This window comes from Oncorhynchus tshawytscha, linkage group LG13, assembly GCF_018296145.1.
Source record: "Oncorhynchus tshawytscha isolate Ot180627B linkage group LG13, Otsh_v2.0, whole genome shotgun sequence".
Lineage (NCBI taxonomy): Eukaryota > Metazoa > Chordata > Actinopteri > Salmoniformes > Salmonidae > Oncorhynchus > Oncorhynchus tshawytscha.
The window spans coordinates 21,403,527-21,421,026 of NC_056441.1; the positions used below are offsets into that span (position 1 = coordinate 21,403,527).

The following is a 17,500-nucleotide window of genomic DNA, read 5'->3' on the forward strand; positions in this document are numbered from 1 at the left end:
TAAGGCTAGCAGGCTAATGTTCCTATCAACTCAGTAAGGTTAGCAGGCTAATGTTCCTATCAATTCAGTAAGGCTAGACCCAGTGAGGCCAGCAGGCTAATGTTCCTATCAACTCAGTAAGGCCAGTTCCTGTCGACCCAGTGAGGCAGGGCTAATGTTCCTATCAACTCAGTAAGGCTAGCAGGCTAATGTTCCTATCAACTCAGTAAGGCTAGCAGGCTAATGTTCCTATCAACTCAGTAAGGCTAGCAGGCTAATGTTCCTATCAACTCAGTAAGGCTAGCAGGCTAATGTTCCTATCAACTCAGTAAGGCTAGCAGGCTAATGTTCCTGTCGACCCAGTGAGGCTAGCAGGCTAATGTTCCTATCAACTCAGTAAGGCTAGCAGGCTAATGTTCCTGTCGACCCAGTGAGGCTAGCAGGCTAATGTTCCTATCAACTCAGTAAGGCTAGCAGGCTAATGTTCCTATCAACTCAGTAAGGCTAGCAGGCTAATGTTCCTATCAACTCAGTAAGGCTAGCAGGCTAATGTTCCTATCAACTCAGTAAGGCTAGCAGGCTAATGTTCCTGTCGACCCAGTGAGGCCAGCAGGCTAGTCTCTTTTTATTGCTATGTAACTGTAATGAAAGTTGTATTGTCAATTTGTTTTGTATTTAAACGCCACTTTAAACGTGTACATGACACTGCAACAAAATGTCCCCATGTGGACAATAAAGTCAGTAAAGTAAAGTGTGTGGTTGAATGCAGCCAGATGATGTCTGATTTATCTCTGTATGAAATGGCCATGTCACCATAGTGACTTGGTTCCAACCTTTATATTGTGTGTGTGTATCCCAGGTGGCCATAGACTTTACAGCATCAAACGGAGACCCTGGAAACAGCTGTTCTCTCCACTACATCCATCCGTACCAGCCCAATGAGTACCTGAAAGCCCTGGTGGCTGTGGGAGAAATATGTCAAGACTACGACAGGTGACTTATCAATTATCTATATTATCAATAACCTAATCAATGAGCTGTAATAAGACAATCGTGATGATTGCATCTAGCATGTTTGGTTTGGGCAAACAGTTCCACATTGCGTCATATTAGTTATTTGTGAATCTCTCTCTCTCTTGTCTGTCTCTATTTCTCTCTCTCCATCTCCTCTCTCTCGCTCTCTAGTGACAAGATGTTTCCAGTTTTTGGGTTTGGAGCTCAGATCCCACCTGACTTTAAGGTTAGAGATATTCAATCAAAGCGGATCTGGAGATGTCTGGGGAGTGCTGTTGTGGAGTCATCTAGTTGATCTTCAAAACTCCAAAAATCCACTTTTTTACATGCCTTGCTACGGGGTCCTTGAATGAGCTATCGGACAGAAACGTTGGGGTCCGTCTCTATGGGCCGAGCCGGTTTCAATGCACCTACCCTTGCGTCTCTGAGACTTTTCTAAGTGACCATGCTAGAAAATATCACACTATGTTGGGAGGTGTGTGTCTGTGTGTGTTTAAACTCCCCTCTCACACATTTTCAGGTGTCACACGATTTTGCCGTGAACTTTGATGAAGACAATCCGGAATGTTCCGGTGAGCATCACGCCTGTCACACCTCTAACACACACACACAGACACACACAGAGTCACACACACACACACACACACACACACACACACACACACACACACACACACACACACACACACACACACACACACACACACACACTGTACAGCTGGTACGGGTGGGTAATGGTATTTTTAGCTGAGCCTCTAAAACACTAATCTGAATGTGTGAAATGAGCCCCCATACACACTTTAGACACCTGGCTTGGTGGAATGTGTGTGTGTGTGTGTATCTGTGTGTGCGTGGTTGCGTGGTTGCGTGAGTGTGTGCGTGCGTGCGTGCGTGCGTGCGTGCGTGTGTGTGTGTGTGTGTGTGTGTGTGTGTGAGCCAAAATCTTAAATACACCAACTGTGTGTTATCTGCAAAGACAGGTTTCCTTGTTCAGTAGAAAAGAAGGAGAATGTTTGAGCTACTTCACCACTGTGAAGTTGGGGATATCACATGTTTTAACTGTGTGTTTGCGTTTGTGTGGGTTGTGTGCGTGCATGTGTGTGTGTGTGTGTGGGTGTGTGTTTCAGGTATCCAGGGTGTGGTGGAAGCCTACCAGGCCTGTCTTCCTAAGATCCAGCTGTACGGACCGACCAACATTGCTCCCATCATACAGAAAGTTGCTTCTTCTGCCTCAGAGGAGATGCACACCATGGAAGCTATGGTAAGACAGAGATCAGTGATCATTCATCATTTTGTATAAATGTTACACACACATTACCCAGATAAACGGCTCCTTTCTTTTGACCAATCAAAACATCTGCTGGCTGAATATAATATTTCGAATATTTTTGTTCTGAACCTGTCGACAGACTAAACACTACATTTGAACCTGTGCCTCCTTCATTCTCTCTTCTGCCTCACTCTCTCTCTCTGTCTCTGTCTCTCTCTCTCTGTCACTCCCTCTCTCTCTCACTCCCTCGCTCTCTCTCCCTCTCACTCCCTCTCTCTCTCTCTCTCTCTCTCTCTCTCTCTCTCTCTCTCTCTCTCTCTCGCTCCTGCCTCGCTCACTCTCGCTCCCTCTCTCTCACACTCCTTCTCTCTCTCTTTCTCTCTCCTCTCTCCTCTCTAGGAGTATTTCATCCTATTGATCCTAACAGATGGAGTGATAACAGACATGGCTGACACTAGAGAAGCTATAGTACATGCTTCCCACCTGCCCATGTCTGTCATCATAGTAGGAGTGGGAAACGCTGACTTCAGTGACATGCAGATGCTGGATGGAGACGATGGAATACTCAGGTTAGTCTGTTATACCTCTCTGCATGTCTGTCTGTCAGTCTCTTTAATAAGAACATTTATGATGTTCATGTAATAACTCATAATTAATTAAATAATTAATTATATAATAGGGTAATGTTTTTTCAGGTCCCCAAAAGGAGAACCTGTTCTCAGAGACATTGTCCAGTTTGTTCCCTTCAAAGACTTCAAACACGTAAGTCTGTGTGTGTGTGTCTGTGCGTGCGTGTGTGTATGTGTGTATGAATAACGAACAGTGACGTGGTCTAGCTGCGCTGGTCAAAACAAATTTATCCATTGGCTATGTGTGTGTGCGTGCATGTGTTTGCCTCTGTGTTTGTCTCTGTGTGTGTCTGTCTGTGTCTGTGTGTGTATGTGTATGTGCGTGCCCATGTGTGTGAGTGTATTTGCATGTGTGTGTCATGATGTATTTCAATTTTGACAGGCGGAGAAATCAAATAATTACTTCACATGCTCCAAGCAGAACAGATATAGAGAGACAGAATAGGGAGAAGAGAGAGGGAGAGGAGGTTAAAGAGAGGGGATTTTCTGCCCTATAGTTTCCTTTCAATGAGCATCAGAAAGACAAAGACCTTGAGAGACCTAGTAATAACAGGTAGATGGGAGAGCGGGAGTGAGAGGAAGGGGAGCGGGAGAGAGAGGGAGGGACAGAGGGAGAGAGAGGGGAGAGAGAAACAGACAAAGGGGTTGGTGGAATCACTGTACAGTTTAAATAACAGACAGTGAAAGTCTTTGAGGAGTCATTGCACTCACAAGTGTGTGTATAATATATAATATCTGTGTTTGTGTGTGTGTGTGTGAGGTTGTATAACTTGTGTGTGTAAACGTGTGTAATGTGTGTGTGTGTGTTGGTGTGTGTGTGTCTCCCCAGGCGTCCCCGGCTGCGCTAGCTAAGAGTGTGCTAGCAGAGGTGCCCAATCAGGTGGTGGATTACTACAATGCCAAAGGAATCCATCCCAAATGTCTGTCTGACTACGACGAATCTACCAGACCCTTCAGCCCCTGACCACACACATACACACGTATTCATCACACACACATTAAACACACACACATACACATGTTATAAACACAAACTAATACATACTCACCCATACACACACGCACACACCCTGCATACAGTAGTGTAGCTCAGAGAAGTAGTTTGGTGGGTTTAACTATCAATCATTCAAATGTGTTTAGAAAGGCCGGAACCTAGGAAGAAACCTAGAAAGGAAGCAAGCTATGAGGGGTGGCCAGTCTTCTTCTGGCTGTGCCGGGTGGAGATTATAACGATCATTCAGAGTTTCTCTACTGCTCCTGCTGTCTCTAGAGAGTTGAAAACAGCAGGTCTGGGACAAGGTGGCACGTCTGGTGAACAGGTCAGGGTTCCATAGCCGCAGGCAGAACAGTTGAAACTGGAGCAGCAGCACGACCAGGCGGACTGAGGACAGTAAGGAGTCATCAGGCCAGGTAGTCCTGAGGCAGGAGAGGGAGAAGGAGAGGGAGAGGGAGAGAAGAGAGAGAATTAGAGAGAGCATACTTAAATTCACACAGGACACCGGATAAGGCAGGAGAAATACTCCAGATATAACAGACTGACCCTAGCCCCCTGACACATAAACTATTGCAGCATAAATAATGGAGGCTGAGACAGGAGGGGTCAGGACACACTGTGGCCCCGTCTGACGATACCCCCAGACAGGGCCAAACAGGCAGGATATAACACGTTGCCAAAGCACACCCCCCACACCACAAGAGGGATATCTTCAACCACCAACATACTATCCTGAGACAAGGCCGAGTATAGCCCACGAAGATCTCCCCCACGGCACGAACCCAAGGGGGGGCACCAACCCGGACAGGAAGATCACGTCACTGACTAAACCCACTCAAGTGACGCACCCCTCCTAGGGACGGCATGGAAAAGCACCAGTAAGTCAGTGACTCAGCCCCTGTAATAGGGTTTGAGGCAGTGAATCCCAGTGGAGAGAGGGGAACCGGCCAGGCAGAGACAGCAAGGGCGGTTCGTTACTCCAGTGCCTTTCCGTTCACCTTCACACTCCTGGGCCAGACTACACTCAATCATAGGACCTACTGAAGAGATGAGTCTTCAATAAAGACTTAAAGGTCGAGACCGAGTCTGCGTCTCTCACATGGGTAGGCAGAACATTCCATAAAAATTGAGCTTTCTTGGGGAAAGCCCTGCCTCCAGCTGTTTGCTTAGAAATTCTAGGGACAGTAAGGGCGCCTGTGTCGGTATGTACGGCAGGACCAAATCGGAAAGATAGGTTGGAGCAAGCCCATGTAATGCTTTGTAGGTTAGCAGTAAAACCTTTAAATAAGCCCTAGCCTTCACAGGAAGCCAGTGTAGAGAGGCTAGCACTGGAGTAATATGATCAAATTTTTTGGTTCTAGTCAAGATTCTAGCAGCCGTGTTTAGCGCTAACTGAAGTTCATTTAGTGCTTTATCCGGGTAGCCGGAAAGTAGAGCATTGCAGTAGTCTAACCTAGAAATGACAAAAGCATGGATACATTTTTCTGCATCATTTTTGGACAGAAAGTTTCTGATTTTTGCAATGTTGCGTAGATGGAAAAAGCTGTCCTTGAAACAGTCTTGATATGTTCGTCAAAAGAGAGATTAGGGTCCAGAGTAACGCCGAGGTTCTTCACAGTTTCATTTGAGACGACTGTACAACCATCAAGATTAATTGTCATATTCAACAGAAGATCTCTTTGTTTCTTGGGACCTAGAACTAGCATCTCTGTTTTGTCTGAGTTTAAAAGTAGAACATTTGCCGCCATCCACTTCCTTATGTCTGAAACACAGGCTTCCAAGGGAGGGCAATTTTGGGGCTTCACCATTTCACCGTTTCACCGCTTCACCGTTTCATTGAAATGTACAGCTGTGTGTCGTCCGCATAGCAGTGAAAGTTAGCATTATGTTTCCGAATGACATCACCAAGAGGTGAAATATATAGTGAAAACAATAGTGGTCCTAAAATGGAGCCTTGAGGAACACCGACATTTACAGTTGATTTGTCAGAGGACAAACCATCTACAGAGACAAACTGATATCTTTCCTACAGATAAGATCTAAACCAGGCCAGAACTTGTCCGTGTAGACCATTTGGGTTTCCAATCTCTACAAAAGAATGTGGTGATCGATGGTATCAAAAGCAGCACTAAGGTCTAGGAGCACAAGGACCGATGCAGAGCCTCGGTCTGATGCCATTATAAGGTCATTTATCACCTTTACAAGTGCAGTCTCAGTGCTGTGATGGGGTCTAAAACCAAACTGAAGCGTTTCGTATACATTGTTTGTCTTCAGGAAGGCAGTGAATTGCTGTGCAACAGCTTTTTCTTAAATGTTTGAGAGGAATGGAAGATTCGATATAGGCCAATCGTTTTTAAAATATTTTCTTGGTCAAGGTTTGGCTTTTTCAGGAGAGGCTTTATTACTGCCACCTTTAGTGAGTTTGGTACACATCCGGTGGATAGAGAGCCATAGGAGTAGTTTAGTATAGGAGTAGTTTAGTTGGAATAGGTTCCAGTATGCAGCTTGAATGTTTAGGGGCCATGATTATTTTCATCAATGTGTCAAGAGATATAGCATTAAAAGACTTGTGTGTCTCACATGATCCTAGGTCTTGGCAGAGTTGTGCAGACTCAGGAAAACTGAGCTTTGGAGGAATAGGCAGATCTAAAGAGGAGCCCGTAATTTGCTTTCTAATGATCATGATCTTTTCATCAAAGAAGTTCATGAATTTATCACTGCTGAAGTGAAAGTCATCCTCTCTTGAGGAATGCTGCTTTTTAGTTAACTTCACAACAGTATCTTATTTTCCTCAATTAACTTGGAAAAATAGGATGATCGAGCAGCAGTGAGGGCTCTTCGATACTGCACGGTACTGTCTTTCTAAGCTAGTCGGAAGACTTCCAGTTTGGTGTTGCGTCATTTCCATTCCAATTTTCTAGAAGCTTGCTTCAGGGCTCTGGTATTTTCTGTATACCAGGGAGGTAATTTCTTATGACAAATGTTTTTAGTTATTAGGGGTGCGGCTGCATCTAGGGTATTACGCAAGGTTGAATTGAGTTCCTCAGTTAGGTGGTTATCTGATTGTTGTGCTCTGACGTCCTTGGGTAGGTGGAGGGAGTCTGGAATGGTGAATCTTTGGGTTGTCTGAGAATTTATGGCATGGCTTTTGATGATCCTTGGTTGGGGTCTGAGCAGATTATTTGTTGCGATTGAAAACATAATAAAATGGTGGTCTGATAGTCCAGGATTATGAGTAAAAACATTAATATCCACAACATTTATTCCACGGGATAATGACTGTGGCAGTGAGTAGGTCCGGAGACATGTTGGACAAAACCCAATGATGGCTCCGAAAGCCTTTTGGAGTGGGTCTGTGGACTTTTCCATGTGAATATTAAAATGTTTAATATTTTCTGCCATGACTACAAGGTAGGAATTCAGGGAACTCAGTGAGGCACACTGTATATGACCCAGGAGGCCTGTAAACAGTAGCTATAAAAAGTGATTGAGTAGGCTGCCTAGATTTCATGACTAGAAGCTCAAAAGACGAAAACGCAGTCTTTTTGTTGTTGTTGTACATAACATTTGCTATGGTGAATGTTAGCAACACCTCCGCCTTTGCAGGATGTGCTGGGGATATGGTCACTAGTGTAGCCAGGAGGTGAGGCCTCATTTAACACAATAAATTCATCAGGCTTAAGCCATGTTTTAGTCAGGCCAATCACATCAAGAGAATGACCAGTGATTATTTCATTGATTATAACTGCCTTGGAAGTGAGGGATCTAATATTAAGTAGCCCTATTTTGAGATGTGAGATATCACAATCTCTTTCAATAATGACAGGAATGGAGGTCTTTATTCCAGTGATATTGCTAAGGCGAACACTGACATGTTTAGATTTGTCCAACCTAGATCGAGGTACAGACACGGTCTCAATGGGGATAGCTGAGCTGACTACACTGACTGTGCTATTGGCAGAATCCACTAAACTGGCAGGCTGGCTAACAGCCTGCTGCCTGGCCTGCACCCTATCTCATTGTGGAGCTAGGGGAGTTAGAGCCCTGCCTATGTTCATAGATAAGATGAGAGCACCCCTCCAGCTAGGATGGAGTCCATCATTCCTCAGCAGGCCAGGCTTGGTCCTGTTTGTGGTTGAGTCCCAGAAAGAGGGCCAATCATCTACAAATTCTATCTTTTGGGAGGGGCAGAAAACTGTTTTCAACCAGTGATTGAGTTGTGAGATGCTGTAGAGCTCATCACTCCCCTTAACTGGGAGGGGGCCAGAGATAATTACTCGATGCCGACACATCTTTCTAGCTGATTTACACGCTGAAGCTATGTTGTGCTTGGTGACCTCTTGGTGCTGAAGTGGATAACAATATCCATATACTCTCTACACTCGCCAGTTTTAGCCTTAGCCAACATCATCTTCAGATTAGCCTTCACGTCGGTAGCCCTGCCCCCTGGTAAACAGTGTATGATCGCTGGATGATTCGTTTTAAGTCTAATACTGCGGGTAATGGAGTCGCCAATGACTAGGGTTTTCAAATTGTCAGAGCTAATGGTGGGAGGCTTCGGCGTCTCAGACCCCGTAATGGGAGGAGGAGAGACCAGAGAAGGCTCAGCCTCTGACCCGTTGCTTAATGGGGAGAACCGGTTGAAAGTTTCTGTCGGCTGAATGAGCGACACCGGTTGAGCATTCCTACAGCATTTCCCTCCAGAAGCCATGAGAAAATTGTCCGGCTGCGGGGACCGTGCGAGGGGATTTATACTAACGTTACTATCTGTACTTATTGGTGGCACAGACGCTGTTTCATCCTTTCCTACACTGAAATGACCCTTGCCTAACGATTGCATCTGAAGCTGGGCTTGCAGCACAGCTATCCTCGCCGTAAGGTGATCATTCTCCTGTATATTATGAGCACAGCGACTGCAATTAGAGGGCATCATGTTAATGTTAATACCTAGCTTCGGCTGGTGGAGGTCCTGACGAACCAAGTCCGGGATGAAAAAGTTGAATGAATAAAGTTGAGCGAGGGAAAAAATATAAAACGGTAATTAAAAAGTAAAAACTGTAAAGTTGGCAGGTAGCAAAGTAAGGTTAGCAACAAACTGCACAGCAGCACGTTAACAAGTCTACAAGTTGTGACCGGAAATGATGTAATAGAGCATTACATAGTGTATTACTGCATGCTGGCCCAATGGGTTTTATATCTTACATTATATCACATAGTCGGTTTGTATATACATAACATACATATGCACACAAACATATACACTTGTAGACACACACACACACCTTTTAAAGGTGACTTTTAAGATTTGAACATTATTACATACAGCATAGGCTAAATAGAGATTAGTAAGAGACTTACCTTATAATAACATACAGTATTACTCCATTGTCTAGGGTTTTGGTAACATAGAAGACTTTGTAAACAAATAATGTATAGCTTCAAATCATGTTTAGAGTGATGTTGCTGTCATGGAATGTAATTCCTTCAGCACTAATGATATATTTCATATAGAATGAAATGCTATTTGCATGTAAAAATGTCATTGGATGAATGTTCTCTGTTGTTTTTGTTGGTGGCCCACTCTTTGATGGTTTGCACATCTTACAGAGTGTGGCTTTTAAGGGGTTAGGGTTGTATACTATAAGCTGTGTTATATACTTCCTTTTCTACAGGTTTGTTGAGAGTTTGCTAAATAAATAGATCATTACAATTGTACTAATTGCATAACCTTCGTTACTTGTAAGGCATTTGAGTGAATAGCTATGTGTGTGTGTGTGTGTGTGTGTGTGTGTGTGTGTGTGTGTGTGTGTGTGTGTGTGTGTGTGTGTGTGTGTGTGTGTGTGTGCGTGCGTGCGTCTGATGTTTCTGTGGATTAGGCACTTTACTGTATTACAGACCAGATCACATCATGTACTATTGTTTCCCAGATGCCCTTGTCTCTGTGTGACTGTGTCGGTCTGTTTATCTGTCTGTCTATCTGTTTATGTCTGTCTGTCTGTCTGTCTGTCTTTCTTTCTTTCTTTCTTTCTTTCTGTCATCTTCATGCGAACCACAAGGACAAGCTCAATGCATCAGAACACTGGGAATAATCCCCATTCCGACTGGCATCATCAGTATTCTGAACATGGACACCGATTTCTCCAATTAAGCTCTCTCAAGAACTTGAGTTCTCTGGGATGGAGCGAGTGGAAAGAGGGAGGAGGAGAAGAGTAGGAGGATGTTCTGTACAACTCAGGACCCTAGGAGGAAGGAGGGAGGAAGACAGAGGTCCTGGACTTTTTATGCCCTGTTCAAAATCCCCAAGACCTTACTTTATCCATCATCAACCAGCCATCTCTGTCAACCATCAAACCCACTGGCTCACATGTATCTACAAATCCCTTCTCAGCAAGACCCCCTTTGCAAATCAGAATTTGTTGATAAGACTTACCACTGACTGGAAACGTGTGGTAAAAAAAATAAATCACAATGTAACTCGAAAAAGGCAATATATTCCTAACCATGTCCTACCATGGTGTATGTGTGCAGTGGCGACCCGTCATGCTGTCCTGTTTTTCATGTTATTTTGGCATCAATACGTGTCCATATCAGTTTGCAAACAATGTAAAAAATAAAAAAAAGATATATCATTGAGTTAATAAAGACAAACACGGTCTCTTTTTTGTTTTCTTGAGTAAGGTAGCTCCAAAATGCAGGTGTTTCAGCCTAGCTCAGTGCTTCTGTGGTAGTGGGTAAAGCCAGCAGAAAATACGGAGCATTGCGTCGTGATTGGCTCAGTGTTCTGTCACTCATAGGAACTCTACGTCACCAACAAGTCTAAGGGTGGAGCTAGAAAATTCAAGCCCCGTAGGTGCTGTCATAGAGTTACATTAGAAGTTACATCATACTTTCAAAATCTTAGCTAGCAGTCGTCATCATGAATCAAGTCGACATTCTACTGGCCAATGCTTTTTAATCCTTGTCATATGAAGATAAATAATGGAGATTAATTATAGGTAAAACGTATCGGTGCTCATCGGCCATTGGACATAAACATTACACGACAAGTTGGAAATCGCAAATTCAACAATGAGTGGTTGGAAGGAATCAGTGGCTAACTCTGCAAGCATTGCAAAGCAATCATTAGCCTGCTATTCAGTGGAGTGGCTGCGTGGTCCCATGTCTATGATTAAGGGTCTATTTTCCTAGTTTAAAATAAACATAAACATTCAACATTGGCCATGCTGTCAATGAAGCATGATTTGTGCATAGCTCAAACAGCTGTTAACTCGGAAATGCAAAATCTGACTTCTTTAGTGAGTTCAAGACAACTGGGAATTTGGGATAAACAGATACGACTGGGAAAATACGTTTTGAACTTTCATCCAACTCGGAACGTGGGTCTCTTTTTAGAGCTACGACCTGAAGATCACTGACATCATCATGATTATATATTTTTTTCCAGAGTTCCCAGTTAAATTGCTCTCCATAATGTTGATTTGAAGGCACTGAATTAGTCCAATCGATGAAGCGGAACTACATTTCCGAGCACCTGCGGAATTATTTCCGAGCCGTACCGGAAACCCTCAGGGTGACATTCCACAGCAGAGCACAGGCATGAAGTCATGGGATTGCTGCTAAATTGAAGCATTTTTCCACATTGGAGTTTTTTTCGGTAACGTTAGCCTCGTGTGAGTGAAATAATAAAAGAATGTCCGCGTGGACCTGCCGATTTCTTCTCTACAGAGGAGCACGTGTGCTAGCGGGACGAACCGGAGCGGTAGCAGCAGCCGACAGGTAACATTGACGCACTACAGTAGCTAGCTAACGTTACCTGTAGGCTCTACTTTAGCTAACGATACGATAGTTGTTGTGAAAGGTAGTTAGTTAGCACTGCTGTTTTTGTGAACGACGGCTAGCTGTCAACTAGAAACTGTAGTATTAGTCAGTTAACGTTAGTTAGCTTTGTAGTTCTAGATAACGTTAGTAAGTTACTTTAACTTAGGTTTAGGCATCAGGACTCCCAATGTTGTGTCCCAAAGCTAAATAGTCAGCTGATGTGACAGCCAACAGAGCCACTGCCTACGGAATCCCAAGTGAAAGGGTTAGCTAACTAGTTCACTCAAATTACTTAAATTAACGTTAGCTACCTCAGAAGTAGTTTATAGACAAAAATCCGCTTTGGGGTTAACGTTACCTAGCTATCCAACTGCTATATCTTACCCCTTTCTAACCAAAACCAATAAAAGTCAATGCGCCCCGGCTGTATCATACCTAATCATCTCTTTCTCTGTCTACAGCTGTCTCTTTCAGAGTGTTCGGACAGTGAAGACCACAACATGGTGGGAGGAGCATCTGACGGAGGATAATAAATCATATATGAGGTTGGTCATGTGTGTGTATTCCACCAATACACCGGAAGTACTGTAAAATATATGTAATAAGTATTGAATGAATTGCGTTCTTGCATATTTTCCAGGAAGAGTCTGGGAGAGGAGTATAATCGACAGATAGCTGCTAAGCTCCACCCACTGAAGGATGAGCCCTGGCCCAGACAAGAATGGACAAAGGGTGTGTGTGTTTACTGTGTGGTGTGTGATGGTTATTGGTTTTCATTTGTGCTTGGGTGGGTGGGAGTATTAATGTGTGTATTAATCCAGAGAGTCGGCGAGTAGGGCTGGTTGCAGTGAAGTTGGGCATGGCCCCAGTCTGGACCAAAACAGGAGAGAGACACGTGGTGACCATGCTGCAGGTAACACACATGACACCACACGGTCACAATCTCACACACACAATCAAACCAAAGTCACAGGTGTGTGTGTGTGTGTGTGTGTGTTGTAGGTGCAGGATTGCCATGTGTTGAATTACCTGTCTAAAGAGGAGTACGATGGACACACTGCTGCCCTAATGGTGGGAGGGAAGAACGCATCGCCCTTCTACGTAAGTTCGAAGGCACACTGTTTAAAGCCATAGTGTATAAAGTAGTTAATTTACTCTTTCCCCTCTTACTCTCTCTCACCCTGTAGAAGACAGATGAAGAGATGGAGATGTTTAGGTTGGCTGGAGTTCCTCCTAAACAGAAAGTCACCACCTTTAAAGTCTCTGACAATGCTATCATCAAACCAGGTATATACACACACCATCATCAAACCAGGTACATACACACAATCATCATCAAACCAGGTAAATGCACACCACCACCGTCAAACCAGGTACATGCACACACCATCGTCAAACCAGGTACATACACACCACCACCGTCAAACCAGGTACATACACACACCATCATCAAACCAGGTACATGCACACACCATCATCAAACCAGGTACATGCACACACCATCATCAAACCAGGTACATGCACACACACACCACCACCATCGAACCAGGTACATACACACACACACACACACACACACCATCGAACCAGGTACATACACACACACACACCACCATCGAACCAGGTACATACACACACACACACACCACCATCGAACCAGGTACATACACACACACACACACCACCATCGAACCAGGTACATACACACACACACACACCACCATCGAACCAGGTACATACACACACACACACACCACCATCGAACCAGGTACATACACACACACACACACCACCATCGAACCAGGTACATACACACACACACACACACCATCGAACCAGGTACATACACACACACACACACCACCATCGAACCAGGTACATACACACACACACACCACCATCGAACCAGGTACATACACACACACACACACCACCATCGAACCAGGTACATACACACACACACACCACCATCGAACCAGGTACATACACACACACACACCACCATCGAACCAGGTACATACACACACACACACCACCATCGAACCAGGTACATACACACACACACCACCACCATCGAACCAGGTACATACACACACACACACACCATCGAACCAGGTACATACACACACACCACCATCACCAGGTACATACACACACACACCACCGAGGTACATACACACACACACACCACCATCGAACCAGGTACATACACACACACACACCACCACCATCGAACCAGGTACATACACACACACACACCACCATCGAACCAGGTACATACACACACACACCACCACCATCGACCAGGTACATACACACACACACACCACCATCGAACCAGGTACATACACACACACACACCACCATCGAACCAGGTACATACACACACACACACCACCATCGAACCAGGTACATACACACACACACACCACCATCGAACCAGGTACATACACACACACACACCCACCATCGAACCAGGTACATACACACACACCACCAGGTACATCGAACCAGGTACATACACACACACCACCACCATCGAACCAGGTACATACACACACACACACCACCATCGAACCAGGTACATACACACACACACACCACCATCGAACCAGGTACATACACACACACACACACCACCATCGAACCAGGTACATACACACACACACACACCATCGAACCAGGTACATACACACACACACACCACCATCGAACCAGGTACATACACACACACACACCACCATCGAACCAGGTACATACACACACACACACCACCATCGAACCAGGTACATACACACACACACACCACCATCGAACCAGGTACATACACACACACACACACCATCGACCCAGGTACATACACACACACACACCACCATCGAACCAGGTACATACACACACACACACCACCATCGAACCAGGTACATACACACACACACACACCACCATCGAACCAGGTACATACACACACACACACCACCATCGAACCAGGTACATACACACACACACACCACCATCGAACCAGGTACATACACACACACACACCACCATCGAACCAGGTACATACACACACACACACACCACCATCGAACCAGGTACATACACACACACACACCACCATCGAACCAGGTACATACACACACACACACCACCATCGAACCAGGTACATACACACACACACCCACCATCGAACCAGGTACATACACACACACACCACCATCGAACCAGGTACATACACACACACACACACCATCGAACCAGGTACATACACACACACCACCACCATCGAACCAGGTACATACGCACACACACACACACACACCATCGAACCAGGTACATACGCACACACACACACACACCATCGAACCAGGTACATACCCGCACACACACACACACCACCATCGAACCAGGTACATACGCACACACACACACCACCATCGAACCAGGTACATACGCACACACACACACACACCATCGAACCAGGTACATACGCACACACACACACACACCATCGAACCAGGTACATACGCACACACACACACACCACCATCGAACCAGGTACATACGCACACACACACCACCATCGAACCAGGTACATACGCACGCACACACACACACACCACCATCGAACCAGGTACATACGCACACACACACACACCACCATCGAACCAGGTACATACGCACACACACACACCACCATCGAACCAGGTACATACGCACACACACACACACCACCATCGAACCAGGTACATACGCACACACACACACACCACCATCGAACCAGGTACATACGCACGCACACACACACACACACCATCGAACCAGGTACATACGCACACACACACACCACCATCGAACCAGGTACATACGCACGCACACACACACCACCATCGAACCAGGTACATACGCACACACACACACACCACCATCGAACCAGGTACATACGCGCACACACACACACCACCACCATCGAACCAGGTACATACGCACGCACACACACACCACCATCGAACCAGGTACATACGCACGCACACACACACCACCATCGAACCAGGTACATACGCACGCACACACACACCACCATCGAACCAGGTACATACGCACGCACACACACACCACCATCGAACCAGGTACATACGCGCACACACACACACACCACCACCATCGAACCAGGTACATACGCGCACACACACACACCACCACCATCGAACCAGGTACATACGCACGCACACACACACACACACCACCATCGAACCAGGTACATACGCACGCACACACACACCACCATCGAACCAGGTACATACGCACGCACACACACACCACCATCGAACCAGGTACATACGCACACACACACACCCACCATCGAACCAGGTACATACGCACGCACACACACCACCATCGAACCAGGTACATACGCGCACACACACACACACACCACCATCGAACCAGGTACATACGCGCACACACACACACCACCACCATCGAACCAGGTACATACGCGCACACACACACACCACCACCACCATCGAACCAGGTACATACGCGCACACACACACCCACCACCATCGAACCAGGTACATACGGCACACACACACACACCACCACCATCGAACCAGGTACACACACACACACACACACCACCACCATCGAACCAGGTACATACGCGCACACACACACACACACCACCATCGAACCAGGTACATACGCGCACACACACACACACACCACCACCATCGAACCAGGTACATACGCGCACACACACACACACCACCACCATCGAACCAGGTACATACGCGCACACACACACACACACCACCACCACCATCGAACCAGGTACATACGCGCACACACACACACACACACCACCATCGACCACCAGGTACATACGCGCACACACACACACACACACACACCACCATCCATCGAACCAGGTACATACGCGCACACACACACACACACACCACCACACACCAACCAGGTACATACGCGCACACACACGCACACCACCACCATCGAACCAGGTACATACGCGCGCACACACACACACCACCACCATCGAACCAGGTACATACGCGCGCACACACACACACCACCATCGAACCAGGTACATACGCGCGCACACACACACACCACCACCACCATCGAACCAGGTACATACGCGCACACACACCACCACCACCACCACCACCACCGACCACCAGGTACCAGGTACGCGCACACACACACACACACACACACACACACACACACACCACCACCACCATCGAACCAGGTACATACGCGCACACACACACACACACACCATCACCACCACCACCACCACCACCATCGAACCAGGTACACACACACACACCACCACCATCGAACCAGGTACACACACACACACCACCACCATCGAACCAGGTACATACGCACACACACCACCACCATCGAACCAGGTACATACGCACACACACCACCACCATCGAACCAGGTACATACGCACACACACCACCACCACCATCGAACCAGGTACATACGCGCGCACACACACACCACCACCATCGAACCAGGTACATACGCGCACACACACACACCACCACCATCGAACCAGGTACATACGCGCGCACACACACCACCACCACCACACGGACCAGGTACATACGCGCGCACACACACCACCACCATCGAACCAGGTACATACGCGCGCACAAACACCACCACCATCGAACCAGGTACATACGCGCACACACACACCACCATCGACCAGGTACATACGCGCGCACACACACACACACCATCGAACCACACACACAC

The 17,500-nt window shown here is 46.3% G+C and overlaps 2 protein-coding genes across 2 annotated transcripts in view; both read left to right on the forward strand.

Moving 5' to 3' along the window:
• LOC112265820 (copine-4-like) overlaps positions 1–4,091 on the forward strand; it is a 12,894-nt gene extending 8,803 nt beyond the window's left edge. The window contains exons 11-17 of the mRNA XM_042295324.1: positions 839–972; positions 1,165–1,219; positions 1,514–1,565; positions 2,121–2,254; positions 2,663–2,832; positions 2,959–3,025; positions 3,722–4,091. Of these exons, the coding sequence (XP_042151258.1) occupies positions 839–972; positions 1,165–1,219; positions 1,514–1,565; positions 2,121–2,254; positions 2,663–2,832; positions 2,959–3,025; positions 3,722–3,856 (747 nt within the window). The 3' untranslated portion in view covers positions 3,857–4,091. The remainder of the gene's footprint in view (positions 1–838; positions 973–1,164; positions 1,220–1,513; positions 1,566–2,120; positions 2,255–2,662; positions 2,833–2,958; positions 3,026–3,721) is intronic.
• A 7,331-nt stretch (positions 4,092–11,422) lies between these two features.
• mrpl3 (mitochondrial ribosomal protein L3) overlaps positions 11,423–17,500 on the forward strand; it is a 23,891-nt gene continuing 17,813 nt past the window's right edge. Inside the window, exons 1-6 of the mRNA XM_042295323.1 lie at positions 11,423–11,662; positions 12,166–12,249; positions 12,345–12,436; positions 12,526–12,617; positions 12,707–12,805; positions 12,892–12,991. Coding sequence (XP_042151257.1) covers positions 11,577–11,662; positions 12,166–12,249; positions 12,345–12,436; positions 12,526–12,617; positions 12,707–12,805; positions 12,892–12,991 — 553 coding nt within the window. The 5' untranslated portion in view covers positions 11,423–11,576. The remainder of the gene's footprint in view (positions 11,663–12,165; positions 12,250–12,344; positions 12,437–12,525; positions 12,618–12,706; positions 12,806–12,891; positions 12,992–17,500) is intronic.